Source organism: Schistocerca serialis, chromosome 7 (assembly GCF_023864345.2).
Source record: "Schistocerca serialis cubense isolate TAMUIC-IGC-003099 chromosome 7, iqSchSeri2.2, whole genome shotgun sequence".
NCBI classification, from domain to species: domain Eukaryota; kingdom Metazoa; phylum Arthropoda; class Insecta; order Orthoptera; family Acrididae; genus Schistocerca; species Schistocerca serialis.
In genome coordinates this window covers 291,602,836-291,629,149 of record NC_064644.1, presented here as the reverse complement: position 1 = coordinate 291,629,149, position 26,314 = coordinate 291,602,836, and the positions used below count along the sequence as shown (strand labels likewise).

General features: G+C 38.2%; 1 protein-coding gene across 1 annotated transcript in view; it reads right to left on the bottom strand.

Moving 5' to 3' along the window:
- The window catches only part of LOC126413335 (myosin heavy chain, clone 203-like), a 235,317-nt gene that overhangs the window by 4,647 nt on the left and 204,356 nt on the right, over positions 1-26,314 (bottom strand). Inside the window, exon 11 of the mRNA XM_050083246.1 lies at positions 19,311-19,445. Within this exon, the coding sequence (XP_049939203.1) occupies positions 19,311-19,445 (135 nt within the window). The remainder of the gene's footprint in view (positions 1-19,310; positions 19,446-26,314) is intronic.

Here is a 26,314-nt window from a genome sequence, read left to right as displayed (position 1 = left end):
GGTAGCTTTGAGGGATGAAATAGTGAAGGCAGTAGAGGATCAAATAGGTAAAAAGACGAGAGCTAGTAGAAACCCTTAGGTAACAGAAGAAATATTGAATTTAATTGATGAAAGGAGAAAATATAAAAATGCAGTAAATGAAGCAGGCAAAAAGGAATACAAACGTCTCAAAAATGAGATCGACAGGAAGTGCAAAATGGCTAAGCAGGGATGGCTAGAGGATAAATGTAAGGATGTAGAGGCTTGTCTCACTAGGGGCAAGATAGATACTGCTTACAGGAAAATTAAAGAGACCTTTGGAGAAAGGAGAACCACTTGCATGTATATCAAGAGCTTTGATGGAAACCCCGTTCTAAGCAAAGAAGGGAAAGCAGAAAGGTGGAAGGAGTACATAGAGGGTCTATACAAGGGAGATGTACTTGAGGACAATATTATGGAAATGGAAGAGTATGTAGATGAAGATGAAATGAGAGATATGATACTGCATGAAGAGTTTGACAGAGCACTGAAAGACCTGAGTCAAAACAAGGCCCCCGGAGTAGACAACATTCCATTAGAACTACTGACAGCCTTGGGAGAGCCAGTCCTGACAAAACTCTACCATCTGGTGAGGAAGATGTATGAGACAGGCGAAATACCCTCAGACTTCAAGAAGAATATAATAATTCCAATCCCAAAGAAAGCAGGTGTTGACAGATGTGAAAATTACCAAACAATCAGTTTAATAAGTCACAGCTGCAAAATACTAATGCGAATTCTTTACAGACGAATGGAAAAACTGATAGAAGCCGACCTTGGGGAAGATCAGTTTGGATTCCGTAGAAATGTTGGAGCATATGAGGCAATACTGACCCTATGACTTATCTTAGAAGAAAGATTAAGGAAAGGCAAACCTACATTTCTAGCATTTGTAGACTTAGAGAAAGCTTTTGACAATGTTGATTGGAATACTCTCTTTCAAATTCTGAAGGTGGCAGGGGTAAAAGACAGGGAGCGAAAGGCTATTTACAATTTGTACAGAAACCAGATAGCAGTTATAAGAGTCGAGGGGTATGAAAGGGAAGCAGTGGTTGGGAAGGGAGTGAGACAGGGTTGTAGCCTATCCCCAATGTTATTCAATCTGTATATTGAGCAAGCAATAAAGGAAACAAAAGACAAGTTCGGAGTAGTTATTAAAATCCATGGAGAAGAAATAAAAAATTTGAGGTTCGCCGATGACATTGTAATTATGTCAGAGACAGGAAAGGACTTAGAAGTGCAGTTGAACGGAATGGATAGTGTCTTGAAAGGAGGATATAAGATAAACATCAACAAAGCAGAATGAGGATAATGGAATGTAGTTGAATTAAATCAAGTGAAAGTAAAGAACTGTGAAATGCAACTTGTACCTTTCAGCTACATCATTTACAGTAGTCAATACTACACTTCCACGCCCTATTTTTTCAGACAGTGTAGCAACGCAGTACGTAGACACTGAGAACCACATCTGGCAACCACACCATTTACCAGAGATATTTTACTGACAGTCCACAATATGATTCATCATCACAGCCATCAACGAAGAAATAGTGCAGGTGAACATCATAATGTGGTAAGATATTTATAGCACCTGCTGACAATTATAGCAGTTCATGTTAGGACATCCACAGCAGTCAAAGGGTTAAAAGAATTTTTTATTTGTTGAATAGGGGACAAAAATGTTAACTTATTTCACATACTTTTATTCAGTATCACAATGTGGAATTATCTTCATGAGTAACACAGCTGAAGTCAATGAGGTATCAATTCTTCAACTGTAATCAGTAATAAATTTGAAATTTGCATCAAAATTGTTATACTCACTTCTCAGTAAAGTTACCCTTTAATTACATTTGTGTCTAATAATGGAATTTAGTTTAGATGGACTGTAAAACACACACACACACACACACACACACACTAATTTTGATAATGTTTCTCTTGTACTCAATTTAGAAAACTTGAAAGAGTAATCAAGTATAACTTAGAGTGTGATGCAGCACCTTCCTACTGAGTTGCAGGTTTGAGTCTGGGCCAGCTAGTAGCCCCACTAAATTGATACTGTTCTCCAGCACATACAGCCCTACATTGTTGCAACGATATTGCATTGGGCGGGCACATGCCATTGTCTTCAGTTGTGCCGGGCACAGTGGTTTAAATGCAGTCTATCCACACACATGTGGTTGCCAGCTTGAACACTGCAAGTGTGGTGAATGAACCAGCAGCTTTTGTGATCCTCTTATGTTCTTGTGCATGGACTTGGTGGAGGAATTGATTGCCATAAGATGTGAAGTGCAGTTTCTGAAAGAAGAAGGGTTTGCTGACTTGTCTCAGGTCAGCGGTAATCCCAGAGAAGACTATAATAATATACACCAGTAGGACACAATCAGTGCTGTTTATCATGCCATAAGTTGCCTTGGGCTCAATCTATGCCTGTTACACGAAATACATGCCAACACTACAGGCATGAGGCACATCAGTTTTCAGATTCAAGATGGTTAATAATTCATAGCAAGAACTGAAAGAATTTCCTGTTATGTTTTAGTGCTGAGAACTGTAAGAAATGTAATATACTAGTTTGTGGCATCTGGAATGGGCAACACACCTTGTTGTGAGCTAGAGGTATGGCTAACAGTTGTGAAGCATGTACAGTAGTAAACACGAGCAGCTATTGAGGTGGAAAGATTAGATTATAATAGGAAGTGGTATGTTAATAGTACATTTAAGGGTCCTGCTTGTCATTCTATTTTGTTCTCTTGTCATTTGCTCCTCCTCATAGATGACCACCTTAATGTTGGTGAGGTGATTTTTGTGTTTCAATGATCCACAAAGCTATGGTATGGGAGCTGTGCTAGTAGAAGCCACACTCCTAGAAGGGTCACCTATGCCAGAGTGGTTTGGACATGAGAGACCAGGCAGTGATTAGTCTCTGGGACTAGGTGGGCGGCAACCACTTGGCCCCTTAGCTAAGTCTGACACTGCTTGCATTACTTGTTAGACTTCTTACGTTTTCTTTTCTATCTTGTTTAAGGCCTGCGGGTGTTTTCAATTTTCCTCTTCATCTTCTACTTCCCCTGGTTCTCTTGGAAAACAGTCCCTTGCCCAGGTTTACTAGTGAAGACTATAACATATCTGCATAGTGAGATGGAACGACAAATTCACCATTGCATCTTAAGGAATGGAAGCAACAGACCTTGTCATGGGGAGGAGAAGTAAGCTTCAAAAACAGCCCAGGAAGAGGATTCTGTAGGCGTAAGAAAAGTAACCATCTAAGGGTAGGAGGCCCCAACAGAAATCTCCCCGACTCTCCAAGTTGGGAATTGTGTGTGTGGGTGGCATGTCATTCAAATGAAAGAACTTCTCTAATAAGCATTAAGTAATAGGAAACCTGAGCAAATTTAATGGACACAACCTCAGGAAGGATAAAGCCAAATGATTTGAAACTGCAGACAAACTGAATTTAGCAGCCTGGAATGTCAGAGGTATCTACACAATAGAAGTTTAGTTACAGAATTAAAGAAGAAGATAATATAGCACTATTAAGAAAAATAAAAATGAAATTACAAGGAAGAGTAGATCTAAACCAATGTACATTATTATATAGCAGAGTGGAACAAAATATAAGAGCTCAAGCAGCAATTTCTGCAATGATAGATCAGAAATGGAAAAAAAGGTTAACAGCATATACCTTTTATAGCAACAGACCTACGTGAGTTTATTTTAAAATGCATAGAGGACATACTAGCCCAAAAAAGTCACACTGGCCAGTAAATACGCACAAGCTGGAAATAATTTTAATCAATGTTAAGCATCCCAAATAAGAGTTAAATGAGTTTGCAACTTTTTTTGGCTTGTGCTAAACTTTTAAGGGTGGAAAAACCACAAAATTTTTGGACTTGTTTACAGTTTCTCGTTTATAACACAAAAATGATACATTCTGTAGAAATTTTATAAAACGTCAATTTGAACGAGCATCAGATTTTGTGTAGAATGATTTAACTACAAGTTAAAATTGGTTCAGCTGCTCAGCTGCAATTAATCATCAGAGGTCAGCAATTTTTACCAAGTTTGCAGAATGCGAGTTGTGATAAAGTTCTAAGTCATAGTTCTAAGAAAAGAGCTCCTAAATTTTTTAATTCACTTGCTCTTTGCAAAGATACAAATAAAAACAACAAAGTATTCATAGCACTACATTCCTGATAAGACTTTTTTTGTGATGAAGTCAAATTACTTTTGGATGCCAAATAATCCACATTAGTCCAAATATTCAAATATAAGGTTAATTTAGTTAGGTACCAATCTACCCACATAGACAGTTCTATTTATTAATGAAATTATTCCAGTAGATAATTTATAGAGTTTCATGTTAATTACTTATGTTTGTGGTAATCACAAAAGGGCCTCTGAGTTAGCCCCAAAACCATTAACTCTTTCTGATGATGGCAAACTAATGTGCAAGACAAGAAAATCGATATTTTTAAACCATTCAATCAAGTCAGTGTTAAAATCACAAACAACACAGACTTTCTCAAAGCACATCATTCAGCTCAGGATCTGACAGACGCCAACAGATTAGGGAGACTGCTAGCAGAACCAATAGCACAGGACGAACTCTGAATACTGAACACTGTCCTTGACCATGTGTTTCTCTTACACTGAGTTGTGTGGAATACTGATGAAGTGTTTTCCTCAGTTCTGAAAAGGTATGTCAACTACATCAAAAAGCACTTTGGTTGCAAATATATCACAGTGTTTGATGGGTACCCCAAGGAGACAGTTTACATAAGCATGAAAACTGCTGCATGTGCCCGAAGTGCCTGCACTATGTCATCTGCTACTGTTTTACTTGAAGAGACAATGTCACCAACTATGCCAAAAAATGTTTCTTACTAAACAAAATTAATAAGAAATATCTTATCTCAACATACAGAAAATTATATGGAAGGATATCAGGTCAATCAAGCCACTGAGGAAGCAGACCCCTTGATTGTTGGTACAGCCATAGGAAAGTCGAGGCACGGAGGCAAAGTCTTCCATTGTCAGGGAAGATACTGATTTTTTGGTCCTGCTGACTGACCACATAGCTGATAGTAGTGAGTAAAAAGAACCCGTCACCAATATCTTCCTTATGAAACCTGGAAAAGGCAACCAAGACACATACGTTTATACCCTCCACAGTTCTAAGCTCTCTCAAGAAGCCAAAAAAATGTGTTATTTCTTCATGCCTTCAGTGGCTAAGACACCACATATACATTTTTTTGACAGGGCAAAATCTAATTTATAAACATGTTTCAAAAGAATGTGAACCTCCAACATATTGCCTCAAATTTCATGGATCCCAGCACCCCTCCTAATAAAGTCACTGAAATTAGTGAAGTTCATTGTGTGTTTGTACATGGTGGCAACTCCAAACTTTTGAATGGAATTCATCTGTAACTTTTCAGAGAGTTTCACGCAAAAATCAATTTGGCATGTTTACCACCCACTGAAACCACCACTCACCAGCGCTCCCTCAGAGTCTACTTACAGGTTCACTTCTGGAGAACAATCAGCTGGATCCACTGAATGGGGATGAAGGAAAAAAAAAAAAAAGATTTGATCCACATTGCAACTACTAGTGCTCCAGGAACTACTCAACACAATACCATGCATGTGCTTCAAGGTATGTCAAGCAGTTTCTTCCTGCAAGAAAGCGTCTATAAAGTGCTCAGCCATATGCAGCACTTGCAAGGGGCTTTAAAGTCTTAACTCATTAACAGATGAGGACATCTTCATTAATTTGACACAAATCAATGATGAGACTGACATCAGTGAGGAGAAAATCAGTTTAGTTTCCATGCCAGAAAACGACAGAGGACTGAACGATGACATTTTATCCCAAAGACCATCTTCCCCAAAATGCAGAAAGACACCAAAAAAAAAAAAAAAAAAATTTAAATGAATGCAAATACAGAGCAATAACTGCTTAAAGAACTTTGTAAAAAATTATCTCTCACCAATTTTATATTATAATTGAATTATTTTTCCATTAATAAAACCTTTCATTTCAACTGTTTTTCATTTTTTTCTAACTTGTTTCTTATCATCTTGGGCTGTCATGTTAAGTAATTAATATTAATACCTACCTAGGTAGGTAGTTATCTAACTAAACTGCTGTTAAAATTGAACATTTAGACGAATGTGGGTTATTTGGTGTTCAAAAGTAATTTGACTTCAGAAATAAGTCTTAGCATGAATATAGTGCTATGAACACTTTAACATTTTTATTTGTGTCTTTGCACAGCAGTGAATTTTAAAATTTGGGAGCTCTCTTTATGCAGAATTTGATGCTCTATAACTTTCATAAATGATGTTTTCCATTTGGAATAGTGGTTTTGGGTTACAGGTGTTGGAACACGAGCACAACTCACTTCAGTTGGTAAAAGTTGCCAATCTTTGATAATCAATTACAGCCAAATGGGTAAAATGATTTTAACTTTTAAGTAGGTCATTCAATATGAAATTTGATGCTCTTCCAGTCTTGTGTTTTGTAACATTTCTTTAGGATGTATCATTTTCGAGTTATTAGCAAAACACTGAAAAAGTCCCAAAAATTTGTGTTTTTTTGGCCCTCAAAAGTTAGCGCAGGCCATAAATGATCACAAACTCATTTAACTCTTACCTGGGATACCAACAATGATTAAAATTATTTCCAGCTTGTGTATATTTACTTTTTTTTTATTTATTTATTCATCCGTGGAACAATAAATATTGTATGGATGTTGTCAGATTACAACACATGAGCACACATTTACATTTACAATTAAACAGGTTTCTCATATTTTTAAACAGGTTTCTCATATTTTGTGTAGTTTCTATAACTAGCCATACACATATTTATAATTACATAATATTTTGGTGATAATGTCATATGTTGCTAATAATCTACATCTATGTTAAATATTCTTTAACAGTATAACAACTTTTACTTACTAAAAACGTTTTAAGCTTCTGTCTGAAAGTGAGGGGCTCATTTATTTCTTTAATTTCTTGTGGTAATTTGTTGTACAGTTTTATCCCATTGTAAAATATACTTTTTTGCATCTTTGCCTTGTTCTTTCTATCTAGATGGAGGTGGTGACAAGCTCTTGTTTCATGGTCATGTATTAAGCTGTTTGTGTTGTACATGTTGAGATTTTTCTTAATGAACATTATGTTCTGAAAGATATACTCACAAGAAACAGTTAGAATTCCTAGCTTTCTAAATAATTCTAGACAGTGGGCCCTGTTGTTGCTATTTGTTATTATCCTTATGGCTCTTTTTTGTACTTTGAACACAGTTTGTATGTTACTGGCACTTGTTCCCCAAAACATGATCCCATAGCTGAGGACTGAGTGTAGATATCCATAATATGTTATTTTAAGACAAGTATTATTGCATACCGGTGCAAGGATTCTAAGAGCATAGCATGCTGTGGATAATTTCTTTGCCAAAATGTTGACATGGTTTGTCCATTTCAGTTGGCTGTCTACATTCATCCCTAAGAATTTGGTACTTGTTACACATTCTAATTCATTATTATTAACTTTTATTCTAGTGGCATTGTGTTTTTTGTTCAATTGGAAGTTAATATAGTTAGTTTTCTTTACATTTAGGGTTACTTTATATTTTAATGACCAGTTGTGGATATCATTGAGAGCCTCGTTTGCTCTTTCTGACAGTTGTGTTGGATTTTCACCTGTTATTACTATGTTGCTGTCATCAGCAAAAAGTATTTTTTCGCCATGTCTGATACTTTGTGGGAAGTCGTTAATGTATATAAGAAACAATATTGGGCCTAATACACTTCCCTGTGGGACGCCTATATTCACATTTTCTGGGTCAGACAGGTGTTTTATAAGGGAATTGTTTGAAACTTGTGATATCTCAACTCGTTGAACTCTGTTTTCCAAGTATGATTTGAACCTCTTCTTTGTCACACCTCTTATTCCTATTTGCCCTAATTTATGAAGTAAGATTTTGTGGTCAACTGTATCAAAGGCCTTGGACAAGTCTAAAAAGATACCACTTACATTTTCACCTTTGTCCAGTGCTTCTAAAATTACTTTAGTGAACTGTGCTATAGCATGTTGTGTGCCTTTTCCGGGCCTAAAACCAAATTGGTCATTGGAAAGAAGATTATATTTATTCAGGTAATTTAGCAGTCTCTTTTTGACTAGTATTTCTATTATTTTAGAAATGATAGACAGTATAGAGATCGGCCTGTAGTTCTCTACATTTTCCACATCTCCGTTTTTAAGGATAGGTATAACTTTTGCTTGTTTTAGGTACTCCGGAAAGTATCCAGATTCGAAAGATTCATTAATTATGTCTGTTAATGGGCCCTTTATGGAGTCTATACAATCTTTAATTACGCAGACTGGGATTTCATCAAGTCCAACTGAAGTTTTATTTTTTAGTTGGTGTACTACTAATGCCACTTCCCTTTCTGTAGTTGGCAAGAGCACCATTGAGTTTGTTGGCCGGTTCTGAGTAGGTAAATCATAAGTATCTGGAAATTTCTGCTGTAATTTTTTTGCAATACTACTGAAATATGAGTTTACAAAATCAGCTAATTTTTTAGGGTTACCTACTGGTACATCTTTGTTTTTAATATGTGAATTGAGGTCCTTTTTAGCAGAGTTAGATGTTTCCTGTTTGACGATGTTCCAGGCTGCTTTGCTCTTGTTTTCAGCTTCAAGTAATATTTTGTTGTTTGAAAGTTTTTTTGCGGCTAGCAACACCTTTCTGTAAATTTTCCTGTACTTTTTGTAGGATTGCAGAACTTCTGGGTTAGATTGATTATTTTTTATGGAGTTGAGATATCTAAGAGTTTCTGAGGATTTTTTGATACCTGTAGTCACCCACTGATTTCTCTTTGTAGTTTTAATTTAATAAAGAGTTTTGGGAAACATCTCTTCCAATCTGAGTTTAAAAATTGACATGAACTTGATAAATTTCTGATTTGCGTTGGTTTCTGCATAGACTTCCCTCCAATCTTCATATTCTAGCTGGGATTTAAACTGATGCAGGGCTGATTTGGAAAACATTCTTTTGTATGTACAAAGTTTAGGAGGAGTTTCTACATGAATGTTAGTTTTTAAGATCTTGCCAGCAAAAGTCTAATTTGCCAACACTGCATTGATGATAGTAGGAATTTATAGTCCAGAAAAGAAGAGATTGAAAAACTCTATGATAAGCTATCTGAGATCCCTGATGTTGCCCACGTCTAAATATATGGCATGAAAGAAGGCATGAGTATCATTATTATCAAAGGAAAGACCCCATACGAACTCCAAAATGAAATAAAAAAGAGCACTTCACATGTATCAGAATGGTTCGCAATGAACAACTTAATAATACACACACAGAAAACAACACTGTGCCTCTACACACAGTGCAGATTAAACAGCCTCTACCTGAAACAACAGAACTGTTGAGCAAAAGATTTGAAACTGTAAATAGCACCAAATTTCTGGGAGTTTGTATCCAAGGTGACCTGAGATGGCAGAACAACACACACCACCTGAGTAATAAATTACATACCATTTGTTATAGTATTAAAATTCCTGCTGGATGCACATCAATGCAAGTCATAAAATATGTGTACTCTACTCAAGCAGAAACACTGCTAAGATATTGTTTAATTTGCTAGCAAAATTCACCACCCAGAAAAAGTTGTTTCATTGCACAAAAAAAAAATTATAAGAGCCATGGAAGGCACAGCAACTCGATTTTCATGCAAACCTTCATTTAAGAAGCTTCATATTCTTCCATTACCATGCCTATATATCTTAGAAACAATAATGTTTATATAGAAAAATCACAAATGACAACAGCAAGATTGCTCCAAAAGACCAAAATCCGTTCATACTATTCAAGGAACATTCAAATTTACATGGGCTGCTTGCACACACAACACTAAAAAAAAGACCCCTGAAAGCAGGAAAAAAACTGTTCAACAAACTACCTCAAAATTAAGGTGATAACTGGCTTGCATAAATCCAAAACTACAGTGAGTGACTACTTGCTATGGAATTGCTACTATAGTGTTGATTAATTTTTATCTGCTATGTAAACATGCGAAAAAATTTAAATAATTTATACAATTAAGGTGAAAATAAGAAATGTTCATATATAAATTTGTATGTATATTCTGTGTCTGTGTGGACTGTTACACATGTGTGTATGTATGTAGAAACAAGGCCAAAAGTAGGTGTGGTGGTGGTGGTGGTTAGTGTTTAACGTCCCGTCGACAACGAGGTCATTAGAGACGGAGCGCAAGCTCGGGTTAGGGAAGGATTGGGAAGGAAATCGGCCGTGCCCTTTCAAAGGAACCATCCCGGCATTTGCCTGAAACGATTTAGGGAAATCACGGAAAACCTAAATCAGGATGGCTGGAGACGGGATTGAACTGTCATCCTCCCGAATGCGAGTCCAGTGTGCTAACCACTGCGCCACCTCGCTCGGTCAAAAGTAGGTGTAAAATTTTATTTGTGTATTTGCAGACTGTTTTCCCCATTTGTTAGGCTTATATTGCTATATACTGTAAACCACACAACAGTTTCTGTTCAAAATTTATTGCAAATTATTTGACTTGTCCTACATCGCTATGTACCACTGTACTATGTATATTCACAGTACCATATAGATATGTGGTGCACACAGACATATATCTCATTAAGGACACTATGAATGCAGTTATCCTGTTTGTAAGGTAGTTTGGCCATGGTGACTTACTTTAGGAGAGTTAGAGACTATAATATGAAAACAAAAGAACTAAAATATCGCAGGACCAGAGTGGATAAATATAGAATTCTTGAGGAATGAAAGATTTTTAATCAAATTCCACCTTCTTCAAACATGTGGTGGCTTACAATGAGGACCCCAATACATGGTCAACAGCATTTTTTTTTCCTTCTGTATTTAAGAAAGAGAGAGTTGAAATAAACTATGGAATTATAAATATATTAATTTAATGTATAAACTATATGCTGGTATATTAAAAAACTGTTTACTATGAAACAGCTAACAGGGGAAAAATGGAATGAAATTTTCCCCCTATATGGCACTTGTAGATATAGAGAAGGCCTCCAATTATGTAGACAAATGAACAATGGAATACAATGATTAAACAGGCCACTCTCAAAACATAATAAAGTGTATAAAATGTTTATATAATGACATATGCTTCAGACTCAGTTTATCTAATTACAATGGCAAAAATATAGTTGTTAATCATGGAGTAAGACAAAGATGTGTATTACCGCTCACACTTTTTAACATCTATATGGACGATATCCTACACAGATGAAAATATCAGGCACCACCTGCAGTTAAATTAGGAAGAACCACTTTACATGTTCTAGCTTGTGCTGATGACTAAGTGATTATGCAAAACACTGAAGAAAGTCTTCAAAGAGCTATTTATTTACTAGATAAAATCTGTAAGGAATATAACTTTAAAATTTCTACCTCAAAATTAGCAGCCATGATATTCCAGGGCAAACACCCCATAAGGGCAATGATTTTTTCGATGGCAGAATTTTAGAACTGGTTCAACATCTTAATCATTTAGGTTGCAATATCTCTTATGATTATGACAGATATGTAAATAAGAAATTGTGAAGATACCATGCAATGTGCAGAACTATTTGAGATCACTGAAAGCAGTGCAGATGGCAGCAGCTGAAGCTGTAAAAGGTAATGGCAGTACCAATTTTTCTACATGGCAGTGAAACATGGACATTAATACAGAAAAACCACAGCCATACAGAACCCACAGAAATGAAATTGCTTAGGGCACTACTGTCACACACACACACACACACACACACACACACACACACACACACCTTGATAAATGATAAACCAGGATGTATGTGGGATTCCAGAAACGGCATTGTCATATAGACCTACTGGCCAAAGAGACCAAGGAAGGCCAAGGGAAAGATGGATTGAAGCTGGTTCAGCTCAAAGGGCCTAATCCCTGAAAAGACGACAATGATGATGATGAATGATGAAGATGATGATGATGATGATGTCATTTGCTGTTTTTTTGTGTAACTGGTATGGGTTCAACCAATTTCTTTTCGTTGCCACAGGGAGCTATCCTTGACAAAACTCCACAAATTTGAGCAGCTGAAATAGTATGGTTGTAAGCAGACAGTGAAAATATGAATATGTTTAAGGAAATAAAAACATATGGAGGAAAGAAAGCTAGCTTTGCACAGTTAAGTTGCCCCAGAGTATTCAGATAACAGGCAGGAAGAATTTGGTGATAACTGGGTTAAAAACAGGGGTCAGTACAGTCATCCAGTGATAATGTCTTCAGAAATTAAAATAGAGTAGTGCTTATGTGGAAGCAGAAGATAGGGGAAAAGATGTAAACAGTAGATGTTTAATTGATGCAAAAGGTACTAATGTTGTAATGTAGAATTATCAGCTCCAATATCACGTGAAAATGCAATCTAAATCATCTGCTGCGCCAGATGGCATTAATAGGCAATGTGCTGAAATAAATAAATAAATGTGCTAGTAGCAACACAGATGATACTGACTTAGGTGCAGTAGTATCTACCCCAATAGGTGATAATGGCTGTTGTATAGAGATCACAGATCCTGGAGCAGATGTACATGGAAATACATGTACCACCAATTTTTGTGTCACACATAGTATAGCTGTGGATAGCAGTTTGTTGTAAATACTACGAGGGATACACAGGAGTTTAGTGATGGTGTTACTTATGTTGTGAATGATTTGGATAATGTAGTGGTAAAGACACATTTGTTTCTGATGAATGCAGATTCCTCATCACCTTTGGTGGCACTGCCTCTTCAGAAGGGGTAAGGGAGGAAGATAAGGAAGAGGAACCACATTAGTAAGGCTTCTGGTTGGGCTGACAAGATTGGATCCTTTCAGGAATGTGTGCCTGAGGATCAGGAGGTTCATAAAGTTGATGATACTTGCCATGTAATAGGTAGTGTGGGTACAAGAAAATGTTGTGCAGTTGTTCTTTGGCAGCACTCCATCAAACTCCAGGAGACATTGCTTCAGCTGAGACTGACTGCTGTGACTGACACACTGCCACAACCATCTTCTGTCATGAGAGTAGAACCACCTGAACTGCATACAAAATCATTAATGTTCAATTCACGTAATAAAGTGCCACAGAGCACAGGGAAGTTGTTTTGGGTGAGTGAAGGTAGAAACAAGCACAGTATTGCAAGAAGTTGTCAGTCTGAAGTTGGCATTAAAATAAGGGGAATAAGGGGAACACCCACCAATATCTTTCTTGTGACAATACCACATTTATTTTTATGTGAACTTAGATTGAAGGATGTGTTTTCTGAGAAAACATGATGAGGGAAACTTTTGTTGCCTAGACAAAGTTCTGCATGATGTACCAAAGCAGAAAGTTATGAAACCATCTGGTAAACAAGGAGAAATGTCAATAATGAGAAATTAACTGAGTGGAACCATTTGCTGTTGAATGACAGTTAAGGGATTTGTTAAGTGGAGAAAATTATAAGTAATTTTATTTTGCTAGTTTGCTACATGATGATTCAAAAGAACACTAAAATTAGTGAACAGGTAATGAACCACATAATGTTTACTAAATTAGAATAAGGAGAAATGGAAAACGTTCTATTTTTTTTATGTCAACTCATGAATCATGTATTGAGATCTATCTTGTTCAGAAATCCAAACTGGTCCCAATCTGAAGATCAGCTTTCTCCAAAGGAGGTGTGAATATGTGTCATAATCTACTCTAGTGTAATGAACTGCCCAATATTTATTCAGCAGAATGATGTCACAGAGGGAGAACTGCCTGTCAGCCCGAAGACAATACGATGTGACACAGAACACAAGAACACTCATTCAGTAGACTGACACTGTGGAAAATGCTAGCAACTACTTCTGAAAGCTGAAGATGGGATGCCTTATAGCAGCAGTAGGGTGTCTGGAAGAGCTGACTGGACATGAAAACCATGATGAACAAAGTCATCATTGCCTAACACTTACAGCTGGAAACCAGCCTATTAGGATTTAAGGGCCGAAGTGGTACCATGGGGAGAACACTAACCAGTCTCAAGTATATACACCTAATTTATACCTTTGCTGTTCTCCATCCTGTGTAGGCTTATGTTGTTGCTGAGCATTACACAAGTGGGCACACACCATTGTCTTCAGGCACTGCAGTTTAAATATCGTCTATCCTGGTGCATCATACACTAGACTAAGAAGCAGCAAGGAGCTGCCTATGTCCTACATTGTTGATGATGCACTGCCTTGCATCAGGTCTCTGCGACTGCACTGATGCCAGTAGCTGCTGCCATCAGCATGCACTGCCTTCCTGGCACACAACTGCTGACATCAGGGCATCAGCTGCATAACCATTGCTGACTATTTCACAGAGAACAACCACCTCCTCTTCATCAATGATTCCATCCCTGTAATTTTCATAAATAAAAGACTTCCTTAACTATAGATGTTTCACTGAGACTCTGCAGTGCAGTTCCAGTCACAACCTCCACTGCAGCCAACATCAAGGTGGGGAAATCGCACTCCATCCTGAGTTGCCAGCAGCCATTTCACCCACCACCACGGTGGTCACATCTCATCTGACCCTGACAGAACACACCCACTGGGAAATACTGAAGAACCACAGTAATAGGGAATATTGCTACAGTATAGCTTATAGTTCACTCAAAAATAGGTTAAACAAGGAGTAGCTCAAAAACTGGGCGATGGCTTGTATTTCAATACAGAATTTCTCAACATTTTCATGAGACATTGTTCCGTAAATATAATGAAGTGTTGTGCTTTCAAATGCTTTTGACTAACACGTCATTTTCAAGTAAGCATCTTGTGCTTGTGGTGCATTGTGGCTGTATGACACACATTTAAAACTCCAACAATGAGAGTATTATTTAGTACCAAAACTGAAATATTTGGCTCGGCAAACATTGTGCAGGCCTGAAGGCATCTGATTTCTAATTGCTGTGATTTATAGTAAGAATACAAATGGTGGAAGGGAGCAGGAAAGAAGGATGGGCAGCCTTCCACAACTTCTCCCCAGTTTCTGCTTAGCAAAGCCAAAAGTGATCGAATCAGAAAACTTTTGAAAAAAATTAAGCTTCACCGAAGAAGTCATATAACAAGTATGGAGACAGGAAATGCAATATGTGGTCATCTATTAAGGTATTAAAATAACACTGGTGAAGAAAATGGGAAAAAAAGCAATTGTGAAAAGAATTCAATCACATAATGTAGATATTTAACCAGTGAATGCCAGGGTAAAGCAGTTCAACAGCTAATGATGGTTTCAGCTCAACAGCATATCCACTTCATTGGTATCTGGTAAAACACACACACAAACACACACACACACACACACAAAATGTTCTGCTGCTTTGTTACATAGTGATCACAGAAGCATGCCTGGAGTTTACAGTTATAAATGAATGGCTGCACTGACCAGTTCATGGCTCCTGAACTCTCCAGATAAGCAGATAAGGAGGTGCTCACCATTTTGCTTAGTTCATGGAGTATTTATGGCTTTTTCAAATATTACATATGTGGCAGACATTACTTCTGCCCCTTCTCCATCCCAATCCATTCATAATAGGAAAGAAATTCCATCATGAAACTTTCAATCTGAAGCAGAATGCATTCAAACAAATCTTCCTTACTCACTAAAACTGCACACTAGATAAAAATTTGAACTTGAAGCTTTGCCTCTTACAAACTGAGAAATCCAAAAGTACACTTCCTTTTCTAATGCAAAGTTAATCATGGTGAAGGAAAGGAGAGAAAGCAGATATTTGGGTTGGTACGCAAGGTGTCTTCAGACTACACAATTAGTAGAATACTGTCTACAACAGGTTTATAGCCTGGTTTGGATCTTGGTCTAACACATACTCCATTTATGAAAAGAATGAAGAAACCTGTAATTTTCATGAGTACTGACTGAATGCTTAATAATTAAAAAGAGAAGAATTAATCTGCACTCCACTGAAAATGTGATAAAAATTACTTTCACATTATGGTGACTAGGGGAAGTTGGAGTACATCTTTATGTTTTCCAGGCACACTGGCTGATCTATCAGATTTTAGGCACACAACAGCAGAAGTTCCATTTCTTCCACTGATATTTTGGTCATCTACCTTCTGGCTATTTCCCAAGTAAGCCAACTGACTGGAACTTGAAACGTAACAGCCCACTGAGGCATATTTAAAATTAGCATTTCCCAGTCTAATTCAGGATCGCACATGTAAACAAAATATGTAACTCGTCTAGAAAAACTTATAACTGAGAAAATGACTGTTTAATCTATTTCAGTTCAAAGTATAGAAGCTCTGTAAATGAAGGGAATAATTCCCATGAAGGAGTCTCCAGTAATTAATAAAAAATATAAATGTATTATTGTAATTTCTTATTTGAGAGTTTATTCTCAAAAGAATTAACAGACATGTACTAATATCATAGTGTACTTACTGTACTGAGCAGACATACATTTATATAAGTATTTTCAGTTATTTTGTAAAAATTTTAATTGTTAATCAATCAAATGTTCATCTTAAACAATGCTGAGGATTGTTCGGGATTGCTAAGAAAGTTTAAAGGGTGGCTGCCATGTTGGCAGAGGGGGTCAGTCTGGTTTTAGTTTTTGAGCAGTGAGCATGTAGCTGCTCCTTTTGTAAGTATTGTTTGCCTTTGTAATAATACTTTAGCTCTGTTTTGAAAGTTTAATAAATGTATTTAAAATGACATAATTCAAGATGATTTTTAGTTTTAACTTTTCCGAAGTTAAAATTTTTTACAGTTACTGAGAACTTAGGACTTCAGCTGCAACAGATCTGCAGAAAGGATGAGTACACGAAAACCCCAATATATAAATGCTTAACTCAAGAATAGTTACATTTTAATAGTTATGTTATAAACTACTGCAGGTTATTCACAAATTTAAACCATATGGTACATGCATTTATAGACATTCATGCCTAGACACATTCATTTGTAGGACAGTATGTGTATGATAAATATCCTATCCAGTGCTTACAGCCCAACCAATTGATTGTGGCACAGCACTACACTGAAAACAGCCACTGTACAGTGTATGACAGAAACGAAATTCTGATGGCAATTTCTTTGTTTTTACACTTGATTGTGAAAGAAACAGTAGAAATTTGCCTGGCAAAAGATTTAATTAATCAGGATAGTGGGCCAGCCTTGACAAATTATGGACTCCCGTTCATGTCTTGACTAGCCAATTACTAGACATTCATATAAACTTTTGCTACCCAGCAAGTAATTATCTTTGTGGTATGAGAGTCTGTAACTGTAAGCGCCATGATGAGACCCTCAGTTTTAAATTAGCCAATGTGCATACTGTTGATTCAGTAGACTGGCTCATTCAGAAGGGGCCAGAAGTTATATAACTGAAATACCCATGAAAGAAAGGTAGTTTCTACAGCTGCATGCCTGAAATCTAATGGAGTAAGGAAGGTTGTGGTTTAACAACCTGCCAACATTGATGTAATTAAAAATAGAGCACTCACACAGTTACATAAGGATGGAACAAAGGAACTTGTTATTAACATTTTACAAAATCCTCCCAGCATTTGTGTGTAGCAATGTTGGGAAACTGTGGTTAGCTTAAAAGGGGGTGGCCAACTAGGGATTTGCATCTGGCTGCTCCTGAAATGGCATGCAGTGCAGCACCTTAACCACTGTAGCAATTTAGTTAGTTTGTTGTGGTAACTGCTACGCATAAACTGGGAGATGATGTACTGCTAAATCTAGTATTTGGTTTTTCATAAATAAGCTACACTGATAAGCCAAAACATACGCCACTACAATATTGGATGCCACCTGGGATGTTGCGGGTGCATGACGCCATAACAAATGAATGTAAGTGGAGTAGCTATGAGCAGGGCATCACCCTAACAAAGATATGGGCTGCAAATCAGGAAATCCATTGAGATAAGTGACTTTGACAAAGGGCAGATTATTACTACGCTGAGCCTGTGAATGAGTATCTCAAAAACAGTGAAGCTGGTCGAATGGTCATGCACTACTGTCATGAGCATCTACAGAAAGAGGTAGAAGAATTGTGAAACTACCACACGGTACTAAATGGTTGGACGTCCATGACTTTTCACAGAATGTGGGATTTGGAGGCTTGTCTCTCTCTGTAAAGTAGGATAGATGGAGATCTTTGGCATCTCTGCTGAAAGAGCATGATGCTAGTGCATGCAAAAGGGTTTCAGAGCACACCATTCATTGAACGTTGTTGAACATGGAGCTCCAGAGCAGACCATCCCTACATGTTCACATTCTGACCCAAAGACATCATCAGTTATGACTGCAGTGGGCACCAAACCATTGGGAGTCAACTGTCAATCAATGTAAACATGGCTCTTTGGAAGAATCAAGTATTTGTTACACTATGTCAATGGTTGTCTCCACAAATGCAGTCACCAAGGTGAATGGTGGGTCAAAACATGCAGTGTGCCATGGGCACAGGCTGTTTGGAGCAGGATTATGCTGTGGTGAACATTCTCCTGTGCTTGCAAGATACCTGTGGTGGTAATCAAAGACACTCTGACAACTGTGAACCACCTGAATCCCCTCATGCTTAATGTCTTCCCTGATGTCATCTTTCAGCAGTATAATTGCATTGTCTCAGAGCCAGAACTGTGCTACAGTGTTTTCAGGAGCATTATCATGAACTCAGAATGATGTCTTGGTGACCAAATTTGCCTGATGTAAATCCTATGGAATCCATCTGGGTCACTATTTGGTGCCATCACCATGTATGTATATGAGTGACCCATTATTTACGTGAATTATATGACCTGTGGGTAGACATCTAGTGCCACATACCTCCACAAACCTACTAAAACACTGTTGGATCCCTGATGTGAACAATCAGTGATCTATATCATCCCAAAGATGGACATACCAGCTTTTAAGCGGGTAATCAGAATGTTTTGGCTCATCACTGTACAAAGGTTGGAGGTAGTATCTTGTCATAAACTGGTCTACCTGGTTCAGGTATCTATAAGGAGAACACAGTTCAGTGAAGCAAATACATAGTTAAGTGCCTTACTTAATGAAAATTTCTGCGGTACTACTCTTTTCTCTAAATGAAACACATTTATTTACAAGGATGTTGAAGTAAGTACAAAATAATTAAATGTTAAAATATAAAATACTTTTTTCCATAATCCCTGTACATCTGCACACACGCAAACAGTACTTACCTTGGAAAAAGTTACATCTAGAAAGGAATCGTCTGATGTTTCACTCCAGTCATCATACGTAACAGGTTTCTGGCTAAAGTGTCTCTGTGATCCAGGGATCTTTCTTGGAGACTCTGGAACTTTTCCTGTTTTCTTCTAGGGCCATTAAAGAAAAGGAAGATATATGTGATCTGCTTACTGAAGAATCAAGAAAGTAAATTTTTCTGAGAAGTGACGTAAGTTTTTGTTACCACAAAATACTCAAATACTGGCTTCAGTTTTAAGTCACAGAGAAACAGAAGTAATTTCGTTATCACATAATGTGGTTGTTTCAAATAACTGAACAAAAACAAATGCCATTATGTTGAAAGTGATTATTCAAGAATGAATAATGTGTTTTATGGCTTTATGGTAAGCAGCAATACATCTCTTAGCATTTTTAATGCAGTATTCTTTTCAATGATGATATTGTAGTATTTCAATGATGAGCACTAAAATGGCAAAATGTTTACATCTTAATGTTTTATAATTTGAGTGGTAAAACTAAAATACCAATATAACTCCAGAAATGCACTGAATCAAGCTTGTAAGAAAAAAAATAATTTAAGTGCTAATGTGTTTCATAAAAGTTAATTTGTTAAATTTTGAATGTGGTGTTGTATTGCTAAGGATGCTCCTAATATTTCAATAACATGATCATTTTAAATTACGTATGGAAACTTAGCATAAAATATTCCTACATCATGTCATTACTACACAGCCTGTTATTCCCAGTGAGTTCTTTTTCTATTGTCCCGAATATTTTTATTTTCGAAACATTTCTTGCTCCAGATTCTATCATGGCTCTTTCTCTGTTTCAGCCAAACTTGTATTACATTTTCCTGTTTCTGGTTTGTTATTATTATTTGTGCAGAATTTGACCTATTTTGTATCCCTTCAACAATACTCTCTTGAAAACTGCAGTGTACAATTCAACACATGTAACTGTTTCACCTCATATACGTCTTTATACATTAAAGATATTGATAATCTAATTTTACTATTCTGAATTGTCACAAAGACCTTACAAATGATAGTTGTGGTTGCAACCTTATTAATCATTCAGAGAAATATGTAATTTTTTATGTAAATGTGCCATTTTTGGTTCCAGTATAGCAGTACTTGAATGAGATAAATTCAGTGATTTGATTGTATTGTGTATCTGACTAGAGATTATATTTCAGACATGCTGTTTTTCCTCCTATTTTTCTCGTAATAGGTTAATGTTCGAGACATGTAAACTACTTTCATTGTATACATGTTTATGTCACTCCATGATCCCATAAATTGTATCTCTTTTATGCCACCTTGTTTTAATAGTCAGCACAAAGAGGAAAGCCGGGCATAAAATTTTGGTGTGTTTCAGATTCTGCAGTTTTCATGACATTCAGTTCTTCCAAGGAGACTTTACTCTGGTCCCTTCTGCAAGAACAGCTGGTGCAAGCAGGCTTTTTGGAACAGTTGATGGTTGTTGGCTACATTGACCAAGACTCAGCTGCCAATACTGTAGTAACCCACCAGTTACTACACTTACTGTCCACACCCGACGTAAGTCAGGCTACCACAGCAACACCAACATTTAAATGGTATGCCAGTAACCGCCCAAGGTGGCTACCAGGACCAACCTGGACACCAACTGCCATCACCAGGCCCACCATGCATACACATCACTGCACCAGTGACACCTGACATACGCAGCGTCTTTATAGGGGCAAGTACCAGTCTTCAAGCCCTCAGTTGTTAAATGTGTTCAAGACATGTAAACTACTTTCACTGTATTTATGTTTGTGTCACTCCATTATCCAATAAATTGTATCTATTTTATGCCACTTTGTTTTAATTGTCAGCACAGAGAGCAATGTCAAGGGTCAAATTTTCATGTGTTTCAGATTCTGGAATTTTCATGATGTTCAGTTCTTCCATGGAGGCTTTACTGTGGTCCCTTCTGCAAAAACAGCAGGTGCAAACAGCCATGTTGTAAAAGTTGGTGGTTGTTAGCTACATTGACCAAGTCTCAGCTGGCAGTTGTTCATTTCATATAAGTATGCAATGTTGTGCTTAGACATTTAAATAACAAGACTTTGTACACTTCTCAGTTGCTGAACATGCTCCACAACATGACTCCGTGACCACATTGGCAGCTACACCACACAGGCTATTTGGATCCTTCCACCCAGTACTACTTTCCTCAAACTCTGGAGCTGAGAACTTTGATCCATGCCAGGTATTGCCACATTTCAACTCAGCAAGTATCTGATCCTGCCAGTACGGGATTGGTGCAGTCCTCATCCATCACCATTCATGGCTCCCAACAGCCTATAGCCTTTGCATTGAAAACACTCAACTCCACTCAGTAACATTTTTATCAGTTGGATAAAGAAACTCTTGCTATTGCCCATGCCCTAAAACATTTCATGGTGCAAAATTTCATTTAATTACCAAACATAAGTCTTTGGTTTCCCTATTTAACCTATTGGCATCCTCACTGGACAAAGCAGCTCATCGACTTCATTATTGGGATTTGTTCTTGTCATGGTCCAGTTATGAAATCCATTTTCATTTTGCATCATAAGATACAGACATAGACGCTGCAGGAACTGCTATGTTTTCAACTGGATATGGAGGCAAATCTCACAATAGATGGCTCCCCCATCAGCAGTTCCCATACTGCCTCTGCTGTGGCGATGGATCTGGTGCTCTGGCAGATAGTATGCATGATGGAACATGAGTGGCTCAGCTATCCACTAGGCCACAGATTGTAATAGCTTCAGAATTTTTAGGCACTGCACCATCACCTCTCCCTCTTGTACGGCATTATTCCCCCATCGATGGAAAGGTTTACTCCCCATATTATGGTTCACGCAGCTCTACGACAGAAAGTCCTCTGATTGTTACAACAGAGTCACTGGGGATCTTTCATGCACTGCCATGAGTTTTGGCCAAGCATTGATAGGAAGGTGGAACACCTCATCATGGCCTACTGCAACTGTGCGTGTCAGAGCTGGTGCTGCACAACCTTTTTTTTTTTTTTTTTTTTTTCCACAGCTTTGGGAAAGAGACAACACTGATTTCTCTAGTCCCTTTTTACACACTTTCTGGTTGTTGGAAATTGATGCTTTGTTTCGTTTCCCTTATATCATTTGCTGTACTCCTGTGACAGCAGACATGACTGTTAAGGCCCTGCCGAAGATATCCTCCACAGCAGGCTTTCCTTGCACTCTACTTTCAGACTATGGTCCCCTCAGTTCATGGTGAAATCCTTAAAGGACCTTTGCGCACATAATGGCATTTGCCTGATCACAATGCCTCCATTCCATCTGTTGCCAAACAGGCTCTCACATTTTTAAAGCTCTTACAGAATAATGCCAATTAGGGCCAAGTATCCTACCCACCTCTTGCATGGCCACCAGCCATGGACGCAACTTCACCTCTTGCTACTTGGCAGTGGTCTACCATGGCACCAGTTTTGTCCACGTTCATGCCTGGCACACCAATCTGGGCAAGGGTACTTGGATGGTGCCCTTACTGGATTCCAGTCAGCAGTCACAGCCAGAGTGGTTGCCACATTTTCTTGGTTTGCAATGAACATCAACTCATGGTATGCTACAGGAAACAGTTGCATCCCACGACAGGCCTCATTGGACTGTTGGTCCAATGCCTTGTTCCTCATTGGCCCTGGCCACTCCAGGGCCAAGCAGAACTAGCTGTGCCCACTTATCCCAGGCTGTATCAGCACTGATGACAGGTTTTGCTCCCTGTGCCAGATGCTGGCACCCCCACTACACTGAATAGGCACCACCATCAGTAGGGACAAATGCTGTGTCCCCATCACCAGAGCCTCTCCTCTCCAGTTTGCTGTCATTGCTGTTCATGCCAGTGTCATCATGGATTTTGACATCCAGATGGCTCCCACTCCCCTCTCACTGGTCCTGTCCACTGGTCACCCCGGGACCCATGAGTGGTGTGGGGTGCCTCGTCCCACTCACTTTTATCTGAACTTGATGGTCACTTGGAACAGAAACTTCTTGCATCTCTGGCTGCTTCCCCAGCACCACCATTTACACTCTGGAAGTCTCTTTAGTCACAGCATCATGGATGGCAACAACCCTCCCCCCTTCCACAAAGAAAGAGGAGAAGTGTAGTAACCCACTAGTTACTACACCTACCAACCACAGTGGACATAAGCTGGGCCACAATAGTGCACGCAGTGTGCACCAACATCTAAATGGCATGCCTGCAACTACTTGAGGTGGCCACCAGGGGCCACTGCAAACAGGACCACTGTGTACATGCAGCACTACACCAGTGACACATGTCATGGATAGCATATTTATAAGGGCACATATGGACATCCAGGCACTCAGTTATTAAATGTGTTCAAGACATGTAAAGTACCTTCATTGTATTCTTATCGATCTCACTCTGTGACCCACTAAATTTGTTTCTTTTACAGCCATGCATTTCCAAATGCTCCCACTTAGAACAAATAATTATGCCATTCTCTACAATGATTTACATTATGTTGTTTATACAACATATTCATTTGAATTTAGGAATATATGGCTCGTAGATTAATTACACCAGATGTGGCTCATGCTACTTTTTTTAAGTTAGTAGTATTTACATTTCAAATATATTTTTTGTGCAGCATTGCCAGTCTTGGGTAGTCTTTCTGCATTACAGATGAAAGAGGAACTATCTGAACAATGTGTAACTAAAGGCCATTCTGCATTCAGTTCCATTGTGTAACTCCTTAGGTATTTTTTTGGTTATGGTATTGGACTCACATTCAGGCAGTTCATATCCCTCTTCACTAATTTAGGCTTAGTTTTTCTGTGGTTTCCCATTCTTTCCTAATCTGAGCTTGTTGTTAATGGGACATTAAATCTCATCTTCTTTCCTTGCTTCTGTGGTACTCTGGTGACATTGTTATTTGGGTAATGTCATTTCAAACAGTTCTTCATTAGAAAAATAATTGTACTCTTCAAAATATTGTATTAATGAATAAAAATCTGACAATCTAAAAGTTTTATGAGCATGATACCATAAATGAATTTTCCAATGCATTTGATGTACATTAACACTGCTTCCAACGCTACCTCAGGAAAGCCTTTTAGTGTTGAGACTGGCAAAAACCTTCTGGTCGATGTATTATTTAATCCACCTTGAGAAAAACAGAAAAAAAAAAAAAATTTTGTGTGCATTTTCTCCATAATCTCTTGTCAGTCCAATGAAACAGTTGTATCTCTTAAATTTTTCTCAGTAAGAACTGTTATTCTTGAGTAAAAAATTGTATACTTCAATTGAAAAAAACAACACACTTGACACTTTCTTCTTGATGATTAATACAGCTAAGAAAATACACAAACCATTGATTTGAGAGCACTTTGTGAAAACTTATTGTAGGTGAAAAAAGATTATCAATATCTTTAATACATAAAAGAACATGTGAAGTGAAAATGTCAAGTGCCTAACCCCAAATATCCAGAGGTTCCTACCACTGCAATTGCCCCCACTGTGAAATCTATCCCATGAACTCACCAAATACCAGCTACTTCAGTCCTACCAATGGTAAATCAAACAATATCAAAGGCAGAGCCACCACGAAAATCACACATAATTTATTCAGTAACTTGTGTCCACTGCACAACAAGTTGTATAGGAATGACAATGAATAAACTGGCTAAGTGCATGAGTGGGCATAAAAGACCAGCTGACCTTGGGGCCACCCAGTACCTATGTATACTCCACAAACCAACACATGATGCATGGTGGAGGATACACTTTATGACTGCTACTCATTTTCTTTCCAGTTACATTAGCAAATGGTGCAAGAGAAAAATGACTATCTACCGGGTGATCAAAAAGTCAGTATAAATTTGAAAACTGAATAAATCATGTAATAATGTTGATAGAGAGGTACAAATTGACACACATGCTTGGAAAGACATTGGGTTTTATTAGAACCAAAAAAATACAAAAGTTCAAAAAATGTCTGACAGATGGCACTTCATCTGATCAGAATAGCAATAATTATCATAACAAAGTAAGACAAAGCAAAGATGATGTTCTTTACAGGAAATGCTCAATATGTCCACCATCATTACTCAACAGTAGCTGTAGTTGAAGAATAATGTTGTGAACAGCACTGTAAAGCATGTCCGGAGTTATGGTGAGGCATTGGCGTCGGGTGTTGTCTTTCAGCATCCCTAGAGATGTCGGTTGATCACGATACACTTGCGACTTCAGGTAACCCCAAAGCCAATAATCGCACGGACTGAGGTCTGGGGACCTGAGAGGCCAAGCATGACAAAAGTGGTGGCTGAGCACACAATCATCACCAAACGATGTGCGCAAGAGATCTTTCACGTGTCTAGCAATATGGGGTGGAGCACCATCCTGCATAAACATCGTACGTTCCAACAGGTGTTTGTCAGCCAGGCTGGGGATGATGCGATTCTGTAACATATCGGTGTACCTCTCACCTGCCACGGTAGCAGTTACAAAACCAGAATCATGCATTTCCTCGAAGAAAAAAGGCCCGATAACGGTAGATGTGGTAAATCCAACCCATACCGTGACTTTCTCGTCATGCAATGGAGTTTCCACGACAGTTCTAGGATTTTCGGCAGCCCAAATTCTGCAGTTGTGGGCGTTGACAGACCCTCGGAGCATGAAATGAGCTTCGGCGGTCCACAATATGTTACTCAACCAATCGTCACCTTCCGCCATCTTTTGAAACACCCACACCGCAAATGCCCTCTGCTTCATTAAATCGCCAGGTAACAGTTCATGATACCGATGGATTTTGTATGGATAGCATCAGAGGGTACGCCTCAGTGCCAACCAAACAGTAGTGCATGGAATGCCGGTGCGACGTGCGACTGCACGAGCGCTGACTTCCCCGTGCATAGACGAACCTGCTACAGTCTCCATTCCTTCCTGAACTGTCTCAGCAGCATTACGCCTTGTGCTCAGTCGGCCAC